General features: G+C 39.5%; 1 protein-coding gene across 1 annotated transcript in view; it reads right to left on the bottom strand.

The window, feature by feature from the left end:
- The window catches only part of LOC126353756 (ATP-dependent RNA helicase DHX8), a 145,474-nt gene that overhangs the window by 72,736 nt on the left and 47,157 nt on the right, over nucleotides 1–25,581 (bottom strand). The window contains exons 8-10 of the mRNA XM_050002811.1: nucleotides 23,077–23,283; nucleotides 22,759–22,882; nucleotides 12,873–13,054 (exon numbers count right to left, since the gene is read on the bottom strand). Coding sequence (XP_049858768.1) covers nucleotides 12,873–13,054; nucleotides 22,759–22,882; nucleotides 23,077–23,283 — 513 coding nt within the window. The remainder of the gene's footprint in view (nucleotides 1–12,872; nucleotides 13,055–22,758; nucleotides 22,883–23,076; nucleotides 23,284–25,581) is intronic.

The raw sequence follows: 25,581 nt of genomic DNA, 5'->3' as shown, positions 1-25,581 counted from the left end.
GTACTGACTTCCTTCTTGTAGAAGAGAGTAGAACATAGCTGAATGCTCACTGCATTAGCTTTCCAGTTCTTTCACTATGTTGTCATCCTGTGAGAATATGCATCCTAAGTACTTGGAACCATCCACCTGTTCTAACTTTGTTCCTCCTATTTGGAACTCAATCCATTTATATTTCTTTCCCACTGTCATTACTTTCGTTTTGGAGATGCTAATCTTCATACCATAGTCCTTACATTTCTGATCTAGCTCTGAAATATTACTTTGCAAACTTTCAATCGAATCTGCCATCACAACTAAGTCACCCGCATATGCGAGACTCCTTATTTTGTATTCACATATCTTAATCTCACCCAGCAGTCTATTGTTTTCAACATATGATCCATAAATAATATGAACAACAGTGGAGACAGGTTGCAGCCTTGTCTTACCGCTGAAACTACTCTGAACCATGAACTCAATTTACCGTCAACTCTAACTGCTGCCTGACTATCCATGTAAAGACCTTTAATTGCTTGCAAAAGTTTACCTCCTATTCCATAATCTCGTATAACAGACAATAACTTCCTCCTAGGAACCCAGTCATATGCCTTTTCTAGATCTATAAAGCATAGATACAATTCCCTGTTCCACTCATAACACTTCTCCATTTGCTGGAAGCTAAAGATCTGGTCCTGACAACATCTAAGAGGCCTAAACCCACATTGATTTTCATCCAATTGATCCTCAACTAATACTCGCACTTTCCTTTCAACAATACCTGAGAAGATTTTACCCACAACGCTGATTAAAGAGATACCTCTGTAGTTGTTACAACCTTTTCTGTTTCCATGTTTAAAGATTGGTGTGATTACTGCTTTTGTCCAGTCTGATGGAACCTGTCCCAACTCCCAGGCCATTTCAATTATCCTGTGTAGTCATTTAAGACCTGACATTCCACTGTATTTGATGAGTTCTGACTTAATTTCATCCACTCCAGCTGCTTTATTGCACTGCGATCTATTGACCATTTTCTCCACTTCCTCAAATGTGATCCTATTTCCATCATCATTCCTATCCCATTCTACTTCGAAATCTGAAACATTACTGATCGTATTTTCACCTACATTGAGCAACTCTTCAAAATATTCCCTCCATCTGCCCAAGGCATCCACAGGATTCACCAGCAGTTTTCCTGACCTGTCCAAAATACTTGTCATTTCCTTCTTACCTCCCTTTCGAAGACTGCTAATTACACTCCAGAATGGTTTTCCAGCAGCTTGACCCATAGTCTCCAACCTGTTTCCAAAGTCTTCCCAAGATTTCTTCTTAGATGCTGCAATTATCTGTTAGGCTTTGTTTCTTTCTTCAACATAACTTTCTCTGTCTACCTGAGTTCTAGTATGTAGCCATTTTTGATACGCCTTCTTTTTCCTTTTACAGGCTGCCTTGACTGTGTCATTCCACCAAGCTTTTTGCTTCATCCTACCTTTACACACTACTGTTCCAAGACATTCTTTAGCCACTTCTAGTACTGTGTCCCTTTACCTTGTCCATTATTTTTCCAATGGCGGTAATTGACTACATTCAACTAACTGGTACCTTTCTGAGATCACTGTTATGTACTTGTGCCTGATTTCCTTATCCTGAAGTTTCTCCACTCTTATCCTCCTACATATGGACCTGACCTCCTGCACTTTCGGCATCACAATACCAATTTCACTGCAGATAAAATAATGATCAGTGTCATCAAAGAATCCCCTGAATACACGTGTGTCCCTCACAGCCTTCCTGAATTCCTGATCTGTTGTTATATAGTCAATGACAGATCTGGTTCCCCTGCCTTCCCAAGTATACCGGTGAATGTTCTTATGTTTAAAAAAAGGAGTGTGTGATTACTAAGCCCATACTGGCACAGAAATCCAAGAGTAGTTTCCCGTTCCTATTGGCCTCCATATCCTCTCCAAATTTACCCATAACCTTTTCATACTCTTCTGTTCGATTTCCAATCCTAGCATTAAATTCACCCCTGAGCAGAACACTGTCTTTGTCCTTTACTCTAACAACTACATCACTGAGTGCACCATAAAAACTATCCATCTTATCTTGATCTGTCCCTTCACAATGGGAATATACTGACACAATCCTAATTTTCTTGCTAGACACTGTCAAATCTATCCACATCAGTCATTCGTTTAGATACCTTATTGCAACTACGCTGGGTTCCATTTCTTTCCTGATGTAAAGCCCTACACCCCATTGTGCTATTCCTGCTTTGACTCCTGACAGGTAGACCTTGTATTCTCCCACTTTCTCTTCTTTCTCACCCCTTACCCGAATGTCACTAACAGCTAAAATGTCCAGCCTCATCTTACTTGCAGCCTCTGCCAGCTCTACCTTCTTCCCAGAGTAGCCCCCATTGATATTAATAGCTCCCCATCTCATTGCCATTTGTTTGCCAAGTCGTATCTTAGGAGTCCCTGGTTTGTCAGTTAGAGGTGGGACTCCGTCACCTACAAAGGTCCCAGGCATTTTGCTCTGATTGTTGCCAGCATCATATTTAAAGTACCAGGGAAGCAGGTTACTAGTCTTACTTGCCCCGAGTCCCATTGAGTTTTACCCCTAATGGTTGAGGGACTAACCGGTGGATTTGGTAGTCTTTGGCATATGAGCAAAAAGGTGACCACGACTCAGAATATGTACGGGATGCCCAGCCTTATTCCAAAGTAACTGGTATTCCTACTGTTGGGACCACTTACTTGGCCACTCATACGTTACCCGTGGTTCATGAACTAGGACATGACAACAGCAACCCATTATTTTAATTTGAAAAATATAGAATGCAAATAAAAGAAAAATGATTCTTATAGTGAGAATTAAACATACAACTTCACAATTTGAAGGCTATAACACTACAAATTTAGTTAAAAACTATTCTGTTAAAATACTAGCACTGCTTTATACTGTGTGTGCTACAGTGCATGGATTTTTTGAGTGTTTTTGAGAAGTGTGTCCTGTTTTGAAAACTGATGTCTGGGTACTTAACTTCAAATAAATCCTATACGTACAAAGAAGGACAAAGAGGGGAGAGCAGTCCATGAGATCTCTAGAGGGCAGTAAATAGGGTGTGCCACAAGGCAGCCTTTCCACTCTTTTCACTTAGAATTCAAAAGTTGTAGATCATCTCTTAAATTTCTCAGTTCTCTGAACATTCAATTAGGAATGGAATTAAACATTTATTGTAAACATTTATTGATGTATGTACCGCATTCTGTGTCATAAATGTCACATGATGTATTTAGCTGCACTGACATGAATCTGAGACAAGTGCAGTGCCCTGTTTACAAAATTATGACAAACAACATACTGAGCATGTTTTTGGCATCTGGCTAGAATGATGTACTAATAAATTTTAGTTTTTTATGAAAGCTTACAGATTCTGTGGAAGCATGATTTTGATGTTTGACATGTTTGTAGTGATTCCGAAACATTAAAATAAAGAAGTTAATTGCACCTTCCAAAAAAATCATTTAGAAAATGTAGTGACCCTTTATGTAAGTCAACAATAGCTGATCAAGAAATGAACTTTGAAGGGTCATCAAGCTTCAAGCTGTCCCAGTCTTTAAGTTTTATTATTGAAGCCTAGAATGTTAAGGTCATGCCATTATAGTGCTGGAAATGAGAATCTGAATTCCAATAATAATATCCTTTCCTAGGCCCTGACAGAACTTCAAGAAGCCTTGCTGGACTAATTTTACATCTGATCATGATAAATACCTTGGATGGATACCCCATCCCCTGAGAAAAGTAACATCAAACAATTTGTACGAGCTGGACAGTGGAAATTCTGAAGTTGCAGATGACCCATTCTACATGTTAGAATGATGCACAAAGATAAAATGAGCTGAATTGTCTGAGAACACAGACTTCAAGAACTCCAGCAGAAATACATGGAGCCTATTAAAGAAGCAGTTAACAAATATCTCGTGTAAAACAAGGAGTGATTGCAAATCAAGTATCAACCCTTATAACATCACTAGAAAAAGTTCCAAAGGACTAAGTTCCTACAAGGGATACTAAACAAGTACTTAAACACTTAAAAAATTGCAAGAAAACACAATGCAACATCTGTAACACTCCACATCTACATTTACGTGGATATGCCGCAAACCACAGCTTAAGTGCCTGACAGAGGTTTTATCAAACCATCTTCACAATAATTCTCTTTACTCCAATCTCAAACAGTGCACGGAAAAAAATGAACACCTATATCTTTCTGTGCGAGCTCTGATTACCCTTATTTTATTAGATGATCCAATCTCCCTGTTTAGGTTGGTGTCAACTAAATATTTTTTCATTTGGAGGAGGAAGCTGGCAATTGGAATTTTGTGAGAAGATTCTGGTGCAATGAAAAACATCTGTTTTAATTATGTCCACCCCAAATCTGGTATAATGTCAGGGACACATTCTCTGCTATTTAGTGTTAATACAAAACTTGCTGCTCTTCTTTTTACTTTCTCGATGTACTCCATTAATCCTATCTGGTAAGGATCCCATACTACACAGCAGTACTCCAAAAGAGGATGGACATGCATAGTGTAGGCCGTCTCTTTAATGGATCTGTTACATTTTCTAAGTGTTCTGCCAATAAAACACAGTCTTTGGTTTGCCTTCCCCACAACATTTTCAGTGTGTTCTTTCCAATTTAAGTTGTTCATAACTGTAAGTCCTAGATATTTAGTTGAATTTATAGCCTTTAGATTTGACTGATTTACTACATAATGCAGTTTAACAGATTCCTTTTAGCACTCATATGGATGACCTCTCACTTTTTATTATTTAGGATCAACTGCCAGTTTCTGCAGAGATATCTTTTCTAAATTGTTTTGCAATTTGTTTAAATCTTCTGATAACTTTAATAGACAATAAATGATAGCATCATCTGCAAACCATCTAAGATGGCTGCTCAGATCATCTCCTAAATAATTTATATAGATTATGAACAGCAGATGGCCTTTAACACTACTCTGAGGAACACCAGAAATCACTTCTGTTTTGCTTGATGACTTTCCTGTCAATTACTATGAACTGTGACCTATTTGACAGGAAATCATGAATTCAGTCACATAACTGAGATGATATTCCATAAGCATGCAATTTCACTACATGTTGCTCGTGTGGCACAGTATCAAAGGCATTCTGGAAATCTAGAAATACGAAATCAATCTGAAATCTTTTGTCAATAGCACTCTACACTTCGTGTTGTTGTTTTCTTCATTCCAGAGACTGGTTTGATGCAGCTCTCCATACTACTATATCCTGTGCAAGCTTCTTCATTTGCATGTAACTACTGCACCCTACATCCTTCTAAATCTGCTTAGTGTATTCATCTCTTGGTCTCCCTCTACAATTTTTACCCTCCACACTGCCCTCCAATACTAAATTGGTGATCCCTTGATGCTTCAGAACATGTCCTATCAACCTACCCCTTCTTCTAGACAAGTTGTGTCATGAATTCCTCTTCTCCCCAATTCTACTCAGTACCTCCTCATTAGTTACATGATCTACCCATCTAATATTCAGCATTCTTCTGTAGCACCACATTTCGAAAGCTTGAAAGACTTCCTGACACTTAAATCTGTACTTAATGTTAACACATTTCTCTTTTTCAGAAACACTTTTCTTGCCATTGTCAGTTACATTTTATATCCTCCCTACTTCGACCATCATCAATTATTTTGCTTCTCAAATAGCAAAACTCATCTACTACTTTAATTGTCTCATTTCCTAATCTGCTTCCCTCAGCATCGCCTGATTTAATTACACTACATTCCATTGTCCTCGTTTTGCTTTTGTTGATGTTCATCTAATAGCCTCCTTTCAAGACATTGTCCATTCCATTCAGATGCTCTTCCAGGTCATTTGCTGACTCCGACAGAATTACAATGGCATTAGCAAACCTCGAAGCTTTTATTTCTTCTCCATGGATTTTAATTCTTACTCCAAATTTTTCTTTTGTTTCCTTTACTGGTTGCTCAATGTATAGATTGAATAACATCGTGGATAAGCTACAACCCTGTCCCACTTCCTTCCCAACCACTGCTTCCCCTTCATGCCCCTCGACTCTTATAATTCACATTAATGATATGGGCCTGCAATTTAGTGGATTAGTCCTGCTACCTTTCTTGAATATCGGTGTGACTTGTGCAACTTTTCAGTCCTTGGGTACAAATCTTTTGTCAAGCAAGAGGTTGTATACAATTGTTCAGTAGGGAGCTATTGCAGAGGCATATCTTGAAAGGAAACTTATTGGTACACAGTCTGGACCAGAAGACTTGCTTTTATTAAGTGATTTCAGATGCTTCACTACTCCAAGCATATCTACTTCTAAGTTACTCACGTTGGCAGCTGTTCTTGATTCGAATTCTGGGATACATACTTTGTATTCTTTGGTGGAAGAATTTCAGAAGGATGTGTCAAAAAATTCTGCTTTGGCAGCACTGTTGTCGATAGTATTTCCGTTGCTGCTGTGCAGAGAAGGCACTGATTGTGTCTTGCCGCTACCACACTTTCCATACGAGTCTCTTTGGCTTTTCTGCCAGATTTCAAGACAAAGTTTCACTGTTGAAGCTATTACAAGCATCTCTCATTGAAGTCCATGCTAAATTTTGAGGTTCTGTAAAAGATCACCAATTTTTGAGATTTTGCATTTATTTATTTATTCCCCTGCAACAGTATTCTGACCCATTTTGTGTACCATGGGAGATCAGCACTGTCGTTTATTAGTTTATTTCGTATAAATCTGTCAATAACTGTCAATTCTATTTCTTAGAATTCAAGCCAGATATGGTCTACATTTACATTGTTAATTGGGAAGGAGAGGAGATTGTCCCTCAGGAAGATATCACGTGAATTTTTGTCAGCTTTTTTGAATAGGTATATTTTCTGTTTGTTTTTGGAGGATTTGGTGATTACAATATTCACTCTTGCTACAACCACCCTGTGTTCACTAGTCACTGTATCCATTTTGATGCTCATCATTAGCTCAGGATTATTCGTTGCTAAGAGGTCAAGTGTGTTTTCACAACTGTTTAATGTTTGTGTGGGTTCATGAACTAACTGTACAAAATAATTTTCAGAGAATGCATTTAGCACAATTTTGAATGGTTTTTTGTGTGTAGCTCCAGATTTAAACATGTATTTTCACCAACACATTGAGGGTAAATTAAAGTCAACACCAACTGTAATTATGTGAGTCACATACGTTTTTGAAATTAAAATCAAATTTTCTTTGAACCTTTTACTAACTGCATCATCTGAGCTGTGAGGTTGGTAAAAGGATCCAATTATTATTTTACTCCGGCTGCCAAGAATGACCTCTGCCCATAATAACTAACAGGAACTATCGGCTGCAATTTTTCTACAAAACAAACTGCTTCTAATGCAACAAACACACCATCACCCACTGTGTTCACCCTATCCTTTCGGAACACAGTTTAAAGAAAGAAGCAAATCTCCTGGCTTTGATGAAATCTACAATGAATTCCTTACTAACCTCAGTAAAAGGGCCAATAAAAGGTCAGCCAGTTCCTGCTCTGATGTTTTGGAATCAAGTTATCTTCCAAAGCTCACCAGAAAGCAAAACTGATGGCCATCCTAAAGCCAAAGGAAAAAAAAGACAAAACTGAGAGCTTCTGAACTGCAGCCTTCTTAAGTATCTGTTACAAACTACTGGAGAGCTTGACACTTAACACAATAATGCAGGTTATTAATGGAAGCATTCCAATCGAACAAGCGGGATTTAGACAACACCAAAACTGCACATATCAGGTTCTCTGCCTATCAAAATATACTGCAGCTGGTTTCCAGGAACAACAAAAATATCAGCTATGTTTATAGACATCACTGCCTCCTAAGATATCATTTGGACAGAAAGTGTGCTATGTAAATTTCTTCATGTAGAACAATAGCCAAGCTCCTGAACAACTTGGTGGCAAATCCATCCAAATAGTTCTGGGCCAAAATAAAGGCTCACAGAAAATTCTGAATAATGGGCTGCCTCAAGGACTTGATACTGGGCCCCATGCTCTTCAACCTATGCAGAGCTGACATTGTGGAAACATTTTCTACAAAATTTGCATATGCGGATGGCATAACAATTACAACAAGGCATAACTCAATAGAAGTGACTGAACAAGCATTATAAAATGACCTAGCAAGCCTTGAAGAATACAACAGAAAATGGAAAACAATCCCCAATGTAACAAGATGGAATGTTCATGTTTCCATCTGAATCAATTAAATGGTTAGTCCCAAACTGCATATAAACTTTAATGGCTCTCAAATCAAATACAATATTGCCCAAATTGTCTGGTTAGTACACTGGAAATGGCTCCCATCAACAAACAGCACTTTCAGTACAGCTATAAAGACTGACTCAAGAAATGATATAATACTGAAGCTGACAACCAACAAGCTATCTGTCTGCATGAATGACCACCGACAAACTGTAACCAAAAAACAAGTGGACTACACTGTTGCTGAGTATGCTGCCCAACATGCCATCCTTCATTTCAATGACTACTTCACAGCCTGTGCCATATGGCTCCTTCCCATCAAAACTATCTTTTCTGAATTGCACAGGTGGCAAATTTCCCTGCAATATATCCTACGTTCCCATAACCCTCGTGGCCTCAACTTTTGTCAGTCATTGTCCTCACCCATCCAGCTCATTCACTGTTCCCATTCCAGCAGTACACAGCCGTCATACCACCATCGCAACCAGTCTTTTTACTGCTCCTTTCCCACTAAGCCCCCCCCCCCCCTCCACTGCCATCCGTCTAACCACACCACTACACATAGCTGCCTTACCCTCTCTCCACTGTCCCAGCCTCCTCCTTACCCCCACCCAGTCACCGCTCCCATCATGCACTGGTGCTGCTGCTCACTGTGTGGCTTCAGCTGTCAGAGACTCAGTCCTGTTGCATTTGCATGCATGTGTGTTTCTGTCTGTCGTCTATTTTTGATGAAGGCCTTGCTTGCCAAAAGCTTTACTTGTGACAGTCTTTTTGTTGTGCCTATCTGTGACTCAGCATCTCTGCTATGTGGTGAGTAGCTTTCTATATTGGTATGACTACCACCCAGCTGTTCATCAGAATGAACGGCCACCAGCAAATTGTGGCCACGAGCAAAGTAGACCACCCTGTGGCATAACATACTCAATTTCAATGGCTACTTCACTACCCGAGCCACCTGTATCCTTCCCTCCCCCTACAGCTTTCATAAACTGCGCAGATGCGAGTTAGCGTATTTACTCGAATCTAAGCCACACCTGAAAAATGAGACTCGAAATCAAGGAAAAAGAATTTTCCCGAATCTTAAGCCGCACCTGAAATTTGAGACTCGAAATTCAAGGGGAGAGAAAAGTTATAGGCCGCATCTCCAAATCGAAACAAAGTTGGTCCATTGTAATATGAGACACAATTTAGGTCGAGTGAATGACGATACAACTACAGCAGTTTGGTTCGAGTCGTAAGCTTAGCAGTTAAGCGTTACCAGGTAGCCATTGCTATGCGTCAGGCGCTCCGTCCGTATTTATACGGGTACCCTTCCTTTTCCACGTGCTTCATCTGGTTTGAATTGATTGCTTATTTTTCTTTGATCTGATAAGCACTGTTTTCTTTGTTATAGGTGTTTACATCGCTCTAAGCTGAAAATGCATTACTGTACTGTGTCATGCATTGTTTGTCGCATTCTGATAAAGCGTGTTTACGGCCTGTTGCCGCTTGCGGCATGGCTTGTATTTGTGCGCGCTATCGCCGCTTACAATAAAAAAAAAAAAGAAGAGAGGAATCATCTCATTTGTGAAACAATGGCAAGAAACAGCCATTTGTTGTTACTTACACTGCTGCTTTCTTTGGTAATGATCAACAAGAATCAAATAATAGACTGCATATGATTGAAGATGTTCTGAACGAGAGTTTAGCGAAAAATTTTCTCCGTTTGGAAATCTTTGCAGGCAACTCTTTAGTACATAACATTCTGCACAGAAATTAGAGTCACCTTAGATTTAAAAATCTAGTCAGTTGCCGGGCTTCATTTCTGACTGTATCAGTATTCAGCATAAGAGTAATACAAATATAAACATGACATGATATGTATATTCTTCTGTGTTTGCTATTGTCTCACTCTAGTTTCGTAGTTTATTAGGCAGACAGGATTTAAATGAGATAGTAGCAAACATGAAACAATACATGGCAAAATGCTTATATTCGTATTATTCTTATGGTGGCGAGAATACTGCATGTAATTCACAATTTATAAAAGTTCCTATTAGCAACCATCTCTTCTCACAGATAGGGAAAAAATTCAGAACATAGAGTTGGCCATATTGACAAACATCCCAACAGTCTTGCCAGTCGGATTTTCGTAGTACATTGAAATGCTACTAGATTCGAAGATGAACTATATGGAATTTATATTTACTTCGTTTGATAATGTATGAAAATGCATTGGCCCAAACTCGGGGCAGAGAAAAAAAGCTCGTCTTCCACCTTCCCCCCCCCCCCCCCCCCCCTCTCACACAGAGGTTTTGGCACCAGGATTTATCTTTGTGCCTACAAAGCATGCCTGTGTAGCACTACATATATCTGATGGTAGGAGTAAGTTGTGGCGGCACCCACCAACTTTTTTCAGAACTTCCGCTTGCTTTGCACTCGATTCTAAGCCGCAGGCAGTTTTTTGGATTACAAAAAAGTGCAGCTTAGATTCGAGTAAATAAGGTATCCTTACAACACATTCTCCGCTCCTTTACTTATCCCAGACTCAGCCTTTGGTACCATACTATATCCACCCTCCACCCAACAGTTTCCACCCCTTATGTCCTACCATCTCCTCCCCATTCTTGTTTCCCACCCTGCTTATTTGGCACTCTCTGCCAATGCACCCACCTACCTTTCCCCACTTCTCTCCTTTTTCGCTCCTTCTTTCCCCACCTACCTGTCCACAACCTCTTGATGCTGCACTTGTTGGCATTCTAGTCCCTGCACACTCCACCAGGCAGCATTTGCCTCTCTCCCCACTCATACACTACTATCCCTTCCCCTTCCGAACACCCTCCAGATAGCTGCTTGCATCCCAGGTGATAGTTTCATTCTGGCCTGAGATGCTGGAGTTGGCGGTCGTGTGCATGAGGTGTGCTTTGCTTGTGTGTATGAATGGTGTGTGTTTACCTTTGCGAAGGCTGTAGCTGAAAGCTGTATGTAAGTTCCTTTAATTGAGTCTGTCTGAAACTTAATGTGTCTTCTTTATGTTAAGTAGAAATCTGTCTCTTTCAACATGGTGAATGTTGCAGTTTGTAAGCTTTCAGAGCTAGTGGCTCCTTCTTCTGACAGTAGGGTTGAAGTCGAAAAAAGAGGGGTAAAGAAAAAGGACTGGTGAGGTATATGAAAAGGGGTAGAGTTTGGAAAAGACACACAAACCCTGGGTCAGGGGAGATGTACTGGGCAGGATTTCCCCCTGACCCAGGGTTCTGCGTGACTTTTCTGAACTGTATCCCCTTTCCTAAACTTCACCAGTCCTTTCCCTTCACCCCTCTTCCTTCCTCTTTGAGACCTTCTGCCAGACGAAGAAGCCACTGACTCCGAAAGTTTGCAAACTTTAATATCTTTTATATTTGTTCTCCTGCCAGTGCCTGGTGAGTAGATTTTTTTTATGTATCCACTTACACTATACCTTGAAAACTACTGGACAAATCTCCAAGAGGTTTTCACAGATAACTTAAGTGTAGCTTGGGGCAACATATAGGCTTTATTGATTCAAAATCAGAACACAGAAAAGAAAGGTATCATAATTTAAAGTTTTGTCTAAAATTGCCTTCTAGTTTAGTAGTCTGCATGTTTAATCATCACGACATATTACACCAAAGAACCAATGGGTGGCACTGTCAGTTTCTTTTCAACTCAGTAACAGATATATTTTCAGAAGATTACATTGGTGAGAGAATTAAGGGCTGCAATATTATCTTTATCAATATAAACTAACAGCAAATGTAGTTAGCCAGGGTAAACAGATTTACTTGTTGCACTTTGTGTATTAAAAACTTTGCTTCTTTTGATATGTTTCATTCATATTCTTCGCTGGGAAAAAAAGAATTAATTAAGTTTGCTCTTTGATTTGAATGCCTCCAAATAACATTTTGATTTAATTTTGTTTATGAATAAAAAAGCCTACAAAACAGCAGAGTCCTTCTGAATACACCAGAGCAACTAAACAACTGAGACTATGTGGTCTCATGAATCCAAAGCAGGTTGTGAGGCGAGACTTGTTGCGACTTGAGAACATCAAGCTTTAATTCGCTGTTTTGGAAATTCCTTCTGAGAGTGAGGCATGAAGTAACTCTGATCAAGAGTGTCATGCATTATCTTGCTCCTCAGAAACCTTCATTCACAAAGGCTGAAATTTATTATACGAAGTGGTCCAGGTGAAGAAGTTTTTATGCCTCATATTTCAGTTATTCGTAACAATTTACCATTTACTTGTGTACAATTCCCGGGGAGCTTATGTTATGCGACTAGCAAAAAAAAAGCACAATTATAGATGCTGCATGCTGAAAGGCAGCATGCACCTTAGTGACAGTCACTTTTTGCATGGTCAACTCTGTGTGTTTCTCCCAAGTTTGTGAAGCAGACAAGCTCACTGTTCATACCTCAAATCACACTACTTTAAATATTGTACACAAAGAAGCTTTATAAGTCAAAAATAAATTCCACTCATACGAAGTCTTGGGCACAGCTACAAATAAATACCTGGGCAATGCTGGGTTCTCAGCTAGTGGATAGTATAAATAAAGCTTTAACAAATGTTCTGTACTGTTCTCTTCAAGAATATCTCAATACCTTTGTAAGTTCATCCTTCAGTTTGTATATAGGTAAACTCTGCCTCTGTTCAAGAAGTGTCATATCAGTTTTTCTGCCAAAAGAGCTTTTCTTCCCACCAATGACATGCTTTTTCCATTCAGGCAGATCTTGGTTAGTTAAACCAATTCCACGCATATTTGCTGCTAAACTCCTGCCATCAGCTAATCAATGAAAAAGAGAAAAAAGGACATTAATATCAGACAAAAAATTTAAGATATAAACTGCTTTTCAATAACATTGATATGAAAAGGGTAGGCAAAACAAGAAGACTTTGACAGTCTTTTTGTTGAGCCTATATGTGACTCCTCATCCCTGCTACATGGTGAGCAGCAATCTATCCTTTTCATAACATGGTGGTTATTTCACCCTGGATTTTCCATTGTTTGATTTCAATAACATTATATTCATCAAATAAGATGAGAAATGCAGGATGTCGTGTTAAACATATAATAATATAAAATGTAACAAGTAGAAATGTAACTGAGATATTTATTAGCGGTTTGCTTCTACAAGTATGGTAACTCCAAACATTTTCTGTGTTTGCTTGCGGCAGTTGGTACAACATGCAGATACACTTAACTGCTTTGTTCACGTAAATGCTTGTCATGAGCCAAGTGGACTTCACAATAGGTATTCTGTGTGCTTTCTCTTGTGAAGCCAAAGTTTGTCACACTGAAAAAACATCATGTTGTGATGACAGCACAACATATCATTATGCCAACTCTGTGAGGGATTCCTTGGTTCATGATTTGGCAGATCAGTGGTTACCCTTCTAAAAGCCCCGACATTACACCACTTGATTTTTTTCTGTGTGGGTTCATCAAGAATAAAGTGTAGCATATACAAATTTGTAATCTGCAAGATATGCACCATCGCATTTGTGCAGCTTTTGCAAATGTTATGCATGCAAAGCTGCCAAACACTTGGAGAGAAGTGGAATACAGATTATGTCTGTTGCGCCATTAATGGGGTGCATATTGAGGTGTGTTAGGTGTGTACAAAAACATGCTGAGTTACCATACTCGTAGAAACATACAGTTAATATAAATCTCAATTATTACCCAAGTTATCACATTTCATATTATTGTATTTTAAAACACGGACAACGTGTACAGAAATTAATTAAATATAGCATTGCACACCCAATTACAGCTATTGGAAAATAGCATTTTATGAATGTAACATGTGGTAAAATAGTTTATGTGACACAGTATAATAAGACAATATGATCGCTAAAGTAATGCAAAACAACAACAACAAATAAACAATTACAAACTGAAACTGATGGCCAGTAAAATTAATCTCATAGAATATTGCATACAAATGGAGCTATATGTTGATGGGTGAACTCTAAGGTTAAATTGTGCTCCTTAAATTTATGGAATATCTGTAAGATCCACATTCGGATAGTATCCTAAAACAGGTGACCGTAAATCACATGTTACAAATATACGACCTTTCTTACAATAAAAAAAAGAAAGTAAGTCACAGTAAATAAAAAATTCAACACAAAAATATGTACAAAACAGTGTTATGATAATTTCGCTACATATAAACAGATGTTTGCAAGGCATACCATATTTATGGTTGAGAAGTTTTTCTTCATTACTACAAAGGAAAGTTATACGAACAGAATGAATACAACTGCAAAAATAGAACCTACCTTTCTGGTTTGGCAAAAGAAATCATCTTTTACTCAAGTCAACTCACTATAAAGTTGGAAAAGTGAACAGAAAACAATTGAGAAACAGAATGTAACATTTTCAAATTAAGTAATCATCAGATCAAAATGTGATAGCACATTTTTTCACATTTTATTCCATGACCATACATCAAAGGTCACTTTCAGCTATATTAAGATTATTTTCAATAGGTGAAGAGTATGAGATCAGAATGGAAAGAACAAAACAGATGAGAGATGCAGAGGACTGACAAAAGAAAGCCAAAGTGAAAAGTGATTGGTGGGAATTAACTGGTCTTTCTGAGAATATTGATCATGGATAGTTTACAGAGAGAAGAGAGAGAGAGAGAGAGAGAGAGAGAGAGAGAGAGAGAGAGAGAGAGAGAGAGAGATAATATAATTGATATGGGACAAGAAAAGAATGCATGCGTAATGAACCAAATTGATAAGTATAGAGGGGTGAGAGGGACAACAGAATTGGAAACTGATGGTGATAGAGATAAATAATATGAAACTGAGAGAACAAAACGCAAAGGAGATTCATCAATTGCAGATACATTAACAGTCAACAGAGCAAAATAAGAAAGAACATAAAATGACACAGTAAAGTGATGCACACAAGTCAGGTTGACATGAAGTGGCAGCAGATATTTATGATAATACTATACACAGCAGCTAGATATTTGGATATAGTTAGCTAGATAATTTCTTATTTGGATGTTCCAATAGGAGAGAAGGAAAGTTGCTACTCACCTTATAGCAGAGATGCTGAGTTGTGATAGGCACAATAAAAAGATTCACACAATCAAAGATTTCAGCCATAAGGCCTTTGTCAGCAGTACACACACACACACACACACACACACACACACACACTCACTCACTCACTCACTCACGCATGCGCAACTTCAACACACATCTGCAGTCTCAGAGAGCTGAAACTACACTGCGAGCAGCAGCAGCACCAGTGCATGATGGGAGTGGCGACTGGGTGGGGGTAAGGAGGAGGCTGGGGCAGGGAGGAGGAGGGATAGTATGGTGGGAGTGATGGACAGTGATGTGATGCAGTTTAGACGGAGGATGGGAGAGAATGTACAGAGCGAGGAGGGCGTAAGTAGTGGAATGGAGAAAAATATAAATAAAACTAAAAATAAAAAGCAATTTAAAAGACTGGGTGTGACGGTGAAATGACAGCTGTGCAGTGCTGGAATGGGGACAGGGAGGGAGATGGATGGGTGAGGACAGTGACTAACAAAGGTTGAGGCCAGGAGGGTTACGGGAACATTGGACATATTGCAGGGAAAGTTCCCACCTGTGCAATTCAGAAAAGCAGGTGTTGGTGGGAAGGATCCATATCCATATAGCACAGGCTGTGAGGGGTATCATGTTTGACAGTGGATTGAGCTACAGGGTGGTCCACTTGTTTTTTTGGCCACAGTTTGTCGGTGGCCATTCATGTGGACAGACAGCTTATTGGTTGTCATGCCTACATAGTATGCAGCGCATTGGTTGCAGCTTAGCTTGTAAATCACATGATTGGTTTTACAGGTAGCTCAGCCTTTGATGGGATAGGTGATGTTGGTGATCGGACTGGAGTAGGTGGTGGTAGGAGGATGTATGGGACAGGTCTTGCATCTAGGTCTGTCACAGAGGTATGAGCCATGAGGTAAGGGATTTGGGGCAAGGGTTATGTAAGGATGGAAAAGTATATTGTGTAGGTTCGGTGGATGGCGGAATACCACTGTAGGAGGAGTGGAAAGGATAGTGGGCAGGACATTTCTCATTTCAGGGCATGACATAAGGTAATCGAAACCATGGTGGAGAATGTAATTCAGTTGCTCCTGTCCCAGATGGTACTGAGTTACGAGGGGAATGCTCCTCTGTGGCCAAACTGTGGGACTTAGAGAGGGGGTGGGAGAACGGAAAGATAAGGTGGCACAGCTGTAGTTTTGAACCTCAAGGATTACGTGGCAGAAGGACTCCGTCAGCTGTCAGATACTTCCACCTACAAACCATGCCACAGTGATCCCATTCCAGCAATCCACCAGGATCTCCAGCCACCACTCAAATCCATCTCAGAACCTCTTCCCACAGTCCATCTCTCTACTTACCCCTACCACTCCCCACACACCCACCTTCTACATGCTTCCTAACGTCCATAAACCCAACCACCCAGGACGCCCCATTGTGGCCAGTTACTGTGCCCCCACTGAGAGAATCTCTGCTCTCGTAGACCAACACCTTAAACCTATTACCCGGAACCTATCCTCCTATATAAAACATACCAACGATTTCCTCGACCGACTCTCCACAGCTCCTTTCCCTTTACCACACGGTGCCCTGCTCGTCACTTTTATGCCACCTGCTTGAACACTAACATTCCTAATGCCCATGGCCTTACTGCCATTGAACAGTACTTTTCCAGATGCCCTATGGATTCCAAACCAACAACCTCTTTCCTAGTCTCCATGACCAACTACATCCTCACCCACAGTTACTTCTCCTTTGAAGGCATTACCTACAAACAAATCCGTGGTACAGCTATGGGAACACGAATGGCACCATCCTATGCCAACCTATTACTGGGCCACCTAGTGGAATCCTTCTTAAAAATCCAGAATCTTAAACCCCTCACCTGGTTCAGATTCATTGATGACATCTTTGCTATCTGGATTGATGGTGAGGATACCTTATTCACATTCCTCCAGAACCTCAACAACTTCTCCCCCATTTGCTTCACCTGGTCCTACTCAACCCAACAAGCCACCTTCCTAGATGTTGACCTCCACCTCAGAGATGGCTACATCAGTTGTTGTTGTTGTTGTTGTTGTTGTGGTCTTCAGTCCTGAGACTAGTTTGATGCAGCTCTCCATGCTACTCTATCCTGTGCAAGTTGCTTCATCTCCTAGTACCTACTGCAACCTACATCCTTCTGAATCTGCTCAGTGTATTCCTCTCTTGGTCTCCCTCTACGATTTTTACCCTCCATGCTGCCCTCCAATATTAAATTGGTGAACCCTTGATGCCTCAGAACATGTCCTACCAACCAATCCCTTCTTCTGGTCAAGTTGTGCCACAAACTTCTCTTCTCCCCAATCCTATTCAATACTTCCTCATTAGTTATGTGATCTACCCATCTAATCTTCAGCATTCTTCTGTAGCACCACATTTCGAAAGCTTCTATTCTCTTCTTGTCCAAACTATTTATTGTCCATGTTTCACTTCCATACACGGCTACACTCCATACAAATACTTTCAAAAAAGACTTCCTGACACTTACAATCTATATTCAATGTTAACAAATTTCTCTTCTTCAGAAACGCTTTCCTTGCCATTGCCAGTCTACATTTTATATCCTCTCTACTTCGACCATCATCAGTGATTTTGCTCCCCAAATAGCAAAACTCCTTTACTAGTTTAAGTGTCTCATTTCCTAATCTAATTCCCTCAGCATCGCCCGACTTAATTCGACTACATTCCATTATCCTCGTTTTGCTTTTGTTGATGTTCATCTTATATACTCCTCTCAAGACATTGTCCATTCCATTCAACTGCTCTTCCAAGTCCCTTGCTGTCTCTGACAGAATGACAATGTCATCGGCGAATCTCAAAGTTTTTATTTCTTCTCCATGGATTTTAATACCTACTCCAAATTTTTCTTTTGTTTTCTTTATTGCTTGCTCAATATACAGATTGAATAACATCGGGGAGAGGCTACAACCCTGTCTTACTCCCTTCCCAACCACTGCTTCCCTTTCATGCCCGTCGACTCTTATAACTGCCATCTGGTTTCTGTACAAATTGTAAATAGCCTTTCGCTCCCTGTATTTTACCCCTGCCACCTTTAGAATTTGAAAGAGAGTATTCCAGTCAACATTGTCAAAAGCTTTCTCTAAATCTACAAATGCTAGAAACGTAGGTTTGCCTTTCCTTAATCTTTCTTCTAAGATAAGTCGTAAGGTCAGTATTGCCTCATGTGTTCCAGTATTTCTACGGAATCCAAACTGATCTTCCCCGAGGTCGGCTTCTACTAGTTTTTCCATTCGTCTGTAAAGAATTTGTGTTAGTATTTTGCACCTGTGGCTCATTAAACTGATTGTTGGGTAATTTTCACATCTGTCAACACCTGCTGTCTTTGGGATTGGAATTATTATATTCTTCTTGAAGTCTGAGGGTATTTCGCCTATTTCATACATGTTGCTCACCAGATGGTAGCAAGATGGCTCTCCCAAGGCCGTCAGTAGTTCCAATGGAATGTTGTCTACTCCGGGGGCCTTGTTTCGACTCAGGTCTTTCAGTGCTCTGTCAAACTCTTCACGTAGTATCGTATCTCCCATTTCATCTTCATCTACATCCTCTTCCATTTCCATAATATTGTCCTCAAGTACATCGTCCTTGTATAGACCCTCTATATACTCCTTCCACCTTTCTGCTTTCCCTTCTTTGCTTAGAACTGGGTTTCCATCTGAGCTCTTGATGTTCATACAAGTGGTTCTCTTATCTCCAAAGGTCTCTTTAATTTTCCTGTAGGCAGTATCTATCTTACCCCTAGTGAGATAAGCCTCTACATCCTTACATTTGTCCTCTAGCCATCCCTGCTTAGCCATTTTGCACTTCCTGTTGATCTCATTTTTGAGATGTTTGTATTCCTTTTTGCCTGCTTCATTTATGCTACATCAGTATCTCTGTCCATATCAAATCTACTAACCACCAGCAATACCTCCACTTTGACAGCTCCCAAGCGTTTCATACCAAGAAGTCCCTTCCGTACAGCCTAGCCAACCATGGTCGTCGCATCTGCAGTGACGAACAGTCCCTCTAAAAATATACTGAGGGGCTCACTGAAGCCTTCACTGGGCATAATTATCCTCCCATCCTAGTAAAAAAAAAAAAAAAAAAATGTGCCTTATCTTTCCAGTCTCCCACCTTCTCCCACAGTCCCACCATAGAGGAGCATTCCCCTCGTAACTCAGTACCATCTGGGACTGGAGCAACTGAATTACATTCTCCACCATGGTTTCAATTACCTCTCGTCATGCCCTGAAATGAGAAATGTCCTGCCCACTATCCTTCCCACCCCTCCTAAAGTGGTATTCCGCTGTCCACCAAACCTACACAATATACTCATTCATCCTTACACAACCTTTGCCCCCAAGATCTTACTTCATGGCTCATACTTCTGTAATAGACCTAGATTCAAGACCTGTTCCATACATCCTCCTACCACCACCTACTCCAGTCCGGTCACTAACATCACCTATCCCATCAAAGGCAGGGCTACCTGTGAAACCAGTCATGTGATTTACAAGCTAAGCTGCAACCACTGAGCTGCATTCTATGTAGGCATGACAACCAACAAGCTGTCTGTCCACATGAATGGCCACCAACAAACTGTGGACAAAAAACATGTGGACCACCCTGTAGCTCAACACGCTGCCAAACATGATACCCCTCATCTCAATGACTGCTTCACAACCTGTGCCATATGCATCCTTCCCACCAACACCAGCTTTTCTGAGATGCGCAAGTGGGAACTTTCCCTGAAATACATCCTATGTTCCCGTAACCCTCCTGGCCTCAACCCTCCTGTCCTCACCCATCCAGCCCCCTCCCTGTTCCCATTCCAGCACATACATAGCCATTATTTCACCGCCACACCCAGTGTTTTATTTTCTCTCCTTTCCACTACTTACCCCCTCCCCCCTCCACACCTTCTCTCCCACCCTCCGTCTAAACTGCAACACTTCACTGTCTGCCACTCCCACCATACTATCCCTCCCCCTCCCCGCCCCAGCCTCCTCCTTACCCCCACCCAGTCACCACTCCCATTATGCACTCGTGCTTCTGCTTGCAGTGTAGTTTCAGCTCTCTGAGACTGCAAATGTATGTGCAAGTTGCACTTGCGCGCGTGTGTGTGTGTGTGTGTGTGTGTGTGTGTGTGTGTGTGTGTGTGTGTGTGTGTGTGTACTGCTGAGAAAAGGCCTTATGGCCGAAAGCTATGATTGTGTTGAATCTTTTTATTGTGCCTAACGCGATTATTCAGCACCTCTGCTATATGGTGAGTAGCAACTTTCCTTCTCTCTTTCCTCGATTTTCCATTGTTTGTTATTTGGATGTTCTGTGGATATAATCTATTACGTGGCATATAGCAATTGATTTACAAATGTGACACATGTCCTCAGATGGGACAAATGTCTTCATGCAGACAAATTACTTAAATAGCCTTTACTAGCATTTACACAATTTTACATTAGGGAGTCCTATTTCAATGTGAAGAGGTATCTGTCAAAGATGTATAATACTAAGGCAAGGTTAATGTACAGTCTTGCTTTCATTAACATGTTGGAAGGTATGGTCTTCTGTGTACACCCAAATTTAAATGACATTTTTCTTTTCAGTGAGCTTCAAAATTTTTTGAATCCAGAATAGCATGTAAAAAGGGAGACCAATAATGTGTTGGGTAAACAAATTCCTACTTCCTAATTCCCGGATGATCTTGTCTCATAATGAGGCACCGAAACAACCCAAGTGTTCGTGTTCTAAACCATGACCACCATCAGGTTCTGGATATTGCTCGTAGTGAGCAAGATTTTATGACCCGTGATTCCAACAAAGTTTAGTGGTGACAATGACAATATTAAATTCTGGTCAATAATTGCAGTTAGTCATATGAGTGCTATCTTACGAAGTTCTGCCCTTGATGACATACTCTTTGCCAATGGTATAGCCATGGAACATTTAATGTCTAGGGCACGCAGAATAGATTTACAATGTGACAACACAAACAGTGAAAAAAATGGTGTAAGGTGCCATACTCAGTGTTAAAGAGTTATCAAATAATTTAAAATATGTGTTACAGATATTGGGAGATGGATGAAAGTTATTCTGGGTGATGTGACAAGTAGTTTTGGTAGTGACAGTCACATTGCAGCACACAAGTGTTATTTAAAATAGGTCTTTATCCATCCCTTCTGCAAATAACAGCCAAAATCACAGCAATAACAATGTTCCTTTGCTTAGTTCTGAGGTAAATATGGAGATGGAAGACATTGAAGCAATTCAGAGGCAGGGTGCTAGATTTGTTACTGGCCAGTTAGAACAATACATAAATGTTACAGAGATGTTTCAGGAACTTAAACGGGAATCCCTGGAGGGAAGGTAACGTTCTTTTCGAGAAACACTACTGAGAAAATTTAGAGAACCGCCATTTGAAGCTAACTGGTGAATGATTCTACTGCCACCAATATACACAGCTCATAAAGATCATGAAGATAAGATATGAGAAATTAGGGCTCTTATGGAGGCACACAGACAGTTGTTTTTCCCTCGCTCTATTTGTGAGTGGAACAGGAAAGGAAATGACTAGTAGTGGTGCAGAGTACCCTCTGTCATGCACCATATGGTGGCTTGCAGAGTATCTATGTAGATTTAGATGTAAATGATCCTCAACTGTTCCAACTAGGACCACAGTATCAATTTCTAGAATTTTGTAACATCCAACCAATCATTTTCTGCCATCTGGTATGGCATCATTAATATTATGGCCTTGTCAAAATGGAAGCTGCTAAGACTACAAATTTTTCTTCAAGCTGGTCAGTTCCCTGATAAACATGGTGGTAAGATGCATACTAAAATCATAGAATCAAAACAAAACTTAACTTGAGACAATTATAAAATTATAGAGAGGTAGAATGGATGGCCAGTACTTACGCACATTTAAATGTGTCTTACTGGCAGTACTGGGATACATTTAAATGTGTTTTACTGGCAGTACTGGGATTTTGCCTTCTGTAATTTAAGTAACAGTGAGCCATAATAAAATGATCAAAAGTTGTACTTCCATTTATAGTATTAAAATGGCAACTGTATATCATTTCTCCAAAACTCTGCATTTCCCTGAAAAACTTCATTCTTAGTCTTTTTTAAAAATATATTTTAGCTAAAACACACACATTATGTAGCCATTTTGTACACAGATCCTACAATTCCAAACATGACCACTTTTCTGAAAACATGTGGATGTGGGTCTTTAACACTCACCTTTTTTCAAGGGTAATCTTTTAGTATGGAACTTACAACATAATATTTAAAGCAATATGCCTACACTTTTACAACTCAATTTTAATTTTACAAAATTAAATATATGGAAAAGTTTTTGCCTACATGTGCATGTATAGTTCTTACCTTCTGGAAGGGGATCTATCCAATTCTTGTTCAAGCCAGTGGGTATAGAGTCCATTTCTTGTTCTCGCTGAAGCATTTTAAGTTCCCTTCTTTCTTTTGCAAGCGCACTCTGCATCATAGCTGCCTATGGAGAATGAAACAGTTAATAGCAAAGTATTATTGCATGTGCAAGCTAACATCTATATTGTCTGTATGCCTTAGTCAAATTAACTAAATCAGAAAATTTGTGTTTGAGCCACAATATTCAATAGGAATATAACTTATTTTCTTACATTTTACAGAAAGAAAGATTCTCTTATGACTAAACTTTAATTATACCTGTGCAAGTGACCCATCAGGATTTTTCACAATCCTAACAGGACTCAAATCATGTAGCATACGACCATGTCCCTGCAGGAATGGTGGTTCATCCTCCACCATTTCTATCTCAATATCTTCTTCTTCATCTTCCTCCTTTGGCAGGAGGCCAGTTTCATCATCAAAATCAGGCAGTTCAGATTTGTCAATGCACGCAGCAGACAGCATCTATCAAAAACATACAGAATTTAAAATATTTGACACAATTATGCAGCAATCTTCTATTAAAAATATGAAATAGTATTAAGGTACTGAAATTACAAGTGGAAAAAATTAGACCTAAAGCTTTCAGACAGGTTAACACTGTATGCCAAGCATGAACATATAGTGTTTCAAGAATTTCTGCATAAATTCGAGAACCACTTGGCCTTCTATCATCTCGAACACGCGATATTTTAGATGTGGGAGTGGGATGATAGAATCCTCAGTACTGTGTGTCACATGTTTGTGTGTGCAGGTTTGAAGTTTGTCGTGAAAAGACTGTAGACACGGTGGTCGAACGGCACTGACAAGTACTTGTCGGTCAATCCATGGAAGTCGTAGTGAAAGAGCTAGGATGAACTATGAAACTTCTGGGTTATTCTGTGTTAATCGTATCAGTGACCATTGTTATAAATAACACGAACATTTGAGATTCTTAATTCTGAAAAACCTCTTATCTTGGACTTGCTAGAGGCAAGACATATTTCACAATTTGTATGTAACAGAGTTATGGTTGTTAAACCAATTCCTTTCTAAAATGTACTTAAATCTGTTTCTCATGTGAGACGATATGAGCGACTTACAAGAGTCAAATGTTTATATGCGAAGTGTGAATTTTGTTCTTTTTTTAAGCTCAAATATACCGATAGTTGTTGAAAACTATTCTTCGAGTACCTACTTATTTCACAAGTAGAGAGAGAGTCTTTAAAGTTTCTGTAACTAGCATCATTCTTCAGAGAAGAAGTTTATAGAGATTCCAGAAGCTGGCTACCCAGAGGAGAAGATCCACTGGGTACACCAAGTAAGTCGACTCACATAAAAGAAGTGGGAAGTTTGCAATCCAACTTCACACACTCTTAGTCGTCAAAACATTAGAAACAAAAAACGAATCCATGAATTTGCCGGAAATTGTCTTAACATATCTAAGGCATTTGACTGTGTGAATATGATAGTCTCCTAAACCAACTGAGATTTTATGGAATTCGTGGTACAGCCAACCAATAGATAAAATCTTATCTAAACAAAAGAATGCTTAACACTTTGCCATCTGCACGTCTTATACAAATGTATTTGCTTGGCACTGGCAGTGTTAGCTCCAATTACTTGGCTTGGCACCGGCCATTCTTGACATTATCGGGAGGTTAGAGATTGTTATGTTTTGTTAATCTCGTCGATAGTTCTCATAAGTTCACAACCCCGTTCCCCTACTTTCATAAAATTTCGAAGATATACATATGTAAATAAATACAAAATTTGTTTGTTTCATATATTTGTTTATTTACATTGTCTTTGGTACTTAATACTTCTTTTTCATATGATATACAGCAAAACAGTCTCCAAGTAGTAATGCAAATCCATAAGACTTGCACATTAAGTTTGTTGTTCTGCTTTTTTTTGTTTTTGGAACATACATATCAGTTCCTTCGATTTTGTTTATTCGTTTCAGAAATAAGTATTAGCTGGTGTTGCTTTATGTGACTGGAAAGTCTGTCAACCAGATAATGACGAGATGTAAGCGATGTAGTGGCAACCCCCAAACTTTGGTCAGAAGCAGGTACATGGTCTTTTATCCATGAATCAGACACTTTCAATAAAAAATCCTGAAATCGGAGACTCTTGTGGTCTGTATTGCAATATTGCCGTGTACAGAACGCATTAAATAATGTGCAATTAGAGAGGTAAATGTAAACCTTTTTTGACCACTTCATAATTTTTCTGTATATAGGGTAATAACTCAAATATTGGTCTGCCCATTCCACTCCTTTGATGTATTAGTTATAGTCTAATATGTTTTCAGTATTTTTATTGTATAATTGGTTTTCCTACATTTTCTTTGAGTGTCAGTCAAAGTGGCATTATATATAGTAGGTATCATTCATATCATTTTAGTTTTTGAAGTTCTCCATATCTGTGCAACTACTTCACCATTCCGTTGATGACAAGCTTCAAACACATTGACTTTTGTGCGCTTTAATTTTTCCGGAAATCCTATATTCTTTTCAAGTAATTTCTCTTCAAATTCTACACTGTTATAATAATTATCCATGTAGAGGTGGTGCCACTTTCCATAAGAAGGTTTCAATAGTTCCAGCACTGTTTTTGCTAAAGGCTGTCCAGTGCCGCTATATATCTTGAATGAGGAAATGTATCTCATATTTGAATCACACAGCATCCAAATGAGTATGCCATATCTTGTAATTTTTTATGGATTTTGAACTTTAAAATTTAACTGTCCACATCATGGTAGCATTCCTTCATCAATTG

This window comes from Schistocerca gregaria, chromosome 3 (genome assembly GCF_023897955.1).
Source record: "Schistocerca gregaria isolate iqSchGreg1 chromosome 3, iqSchGreg1.2, whole genome shotgun sequence".
NCBI lineage: Eukaryota > Metazoa > Arthropoda > Insecta > Orthoptera > Acrididae > Schistocerca > Schistocerca gregaria.
Note: the sequence above shows the minus strand (reverse complement) of the source record. Positions and strands in the feature narration are given on the sequence as shown.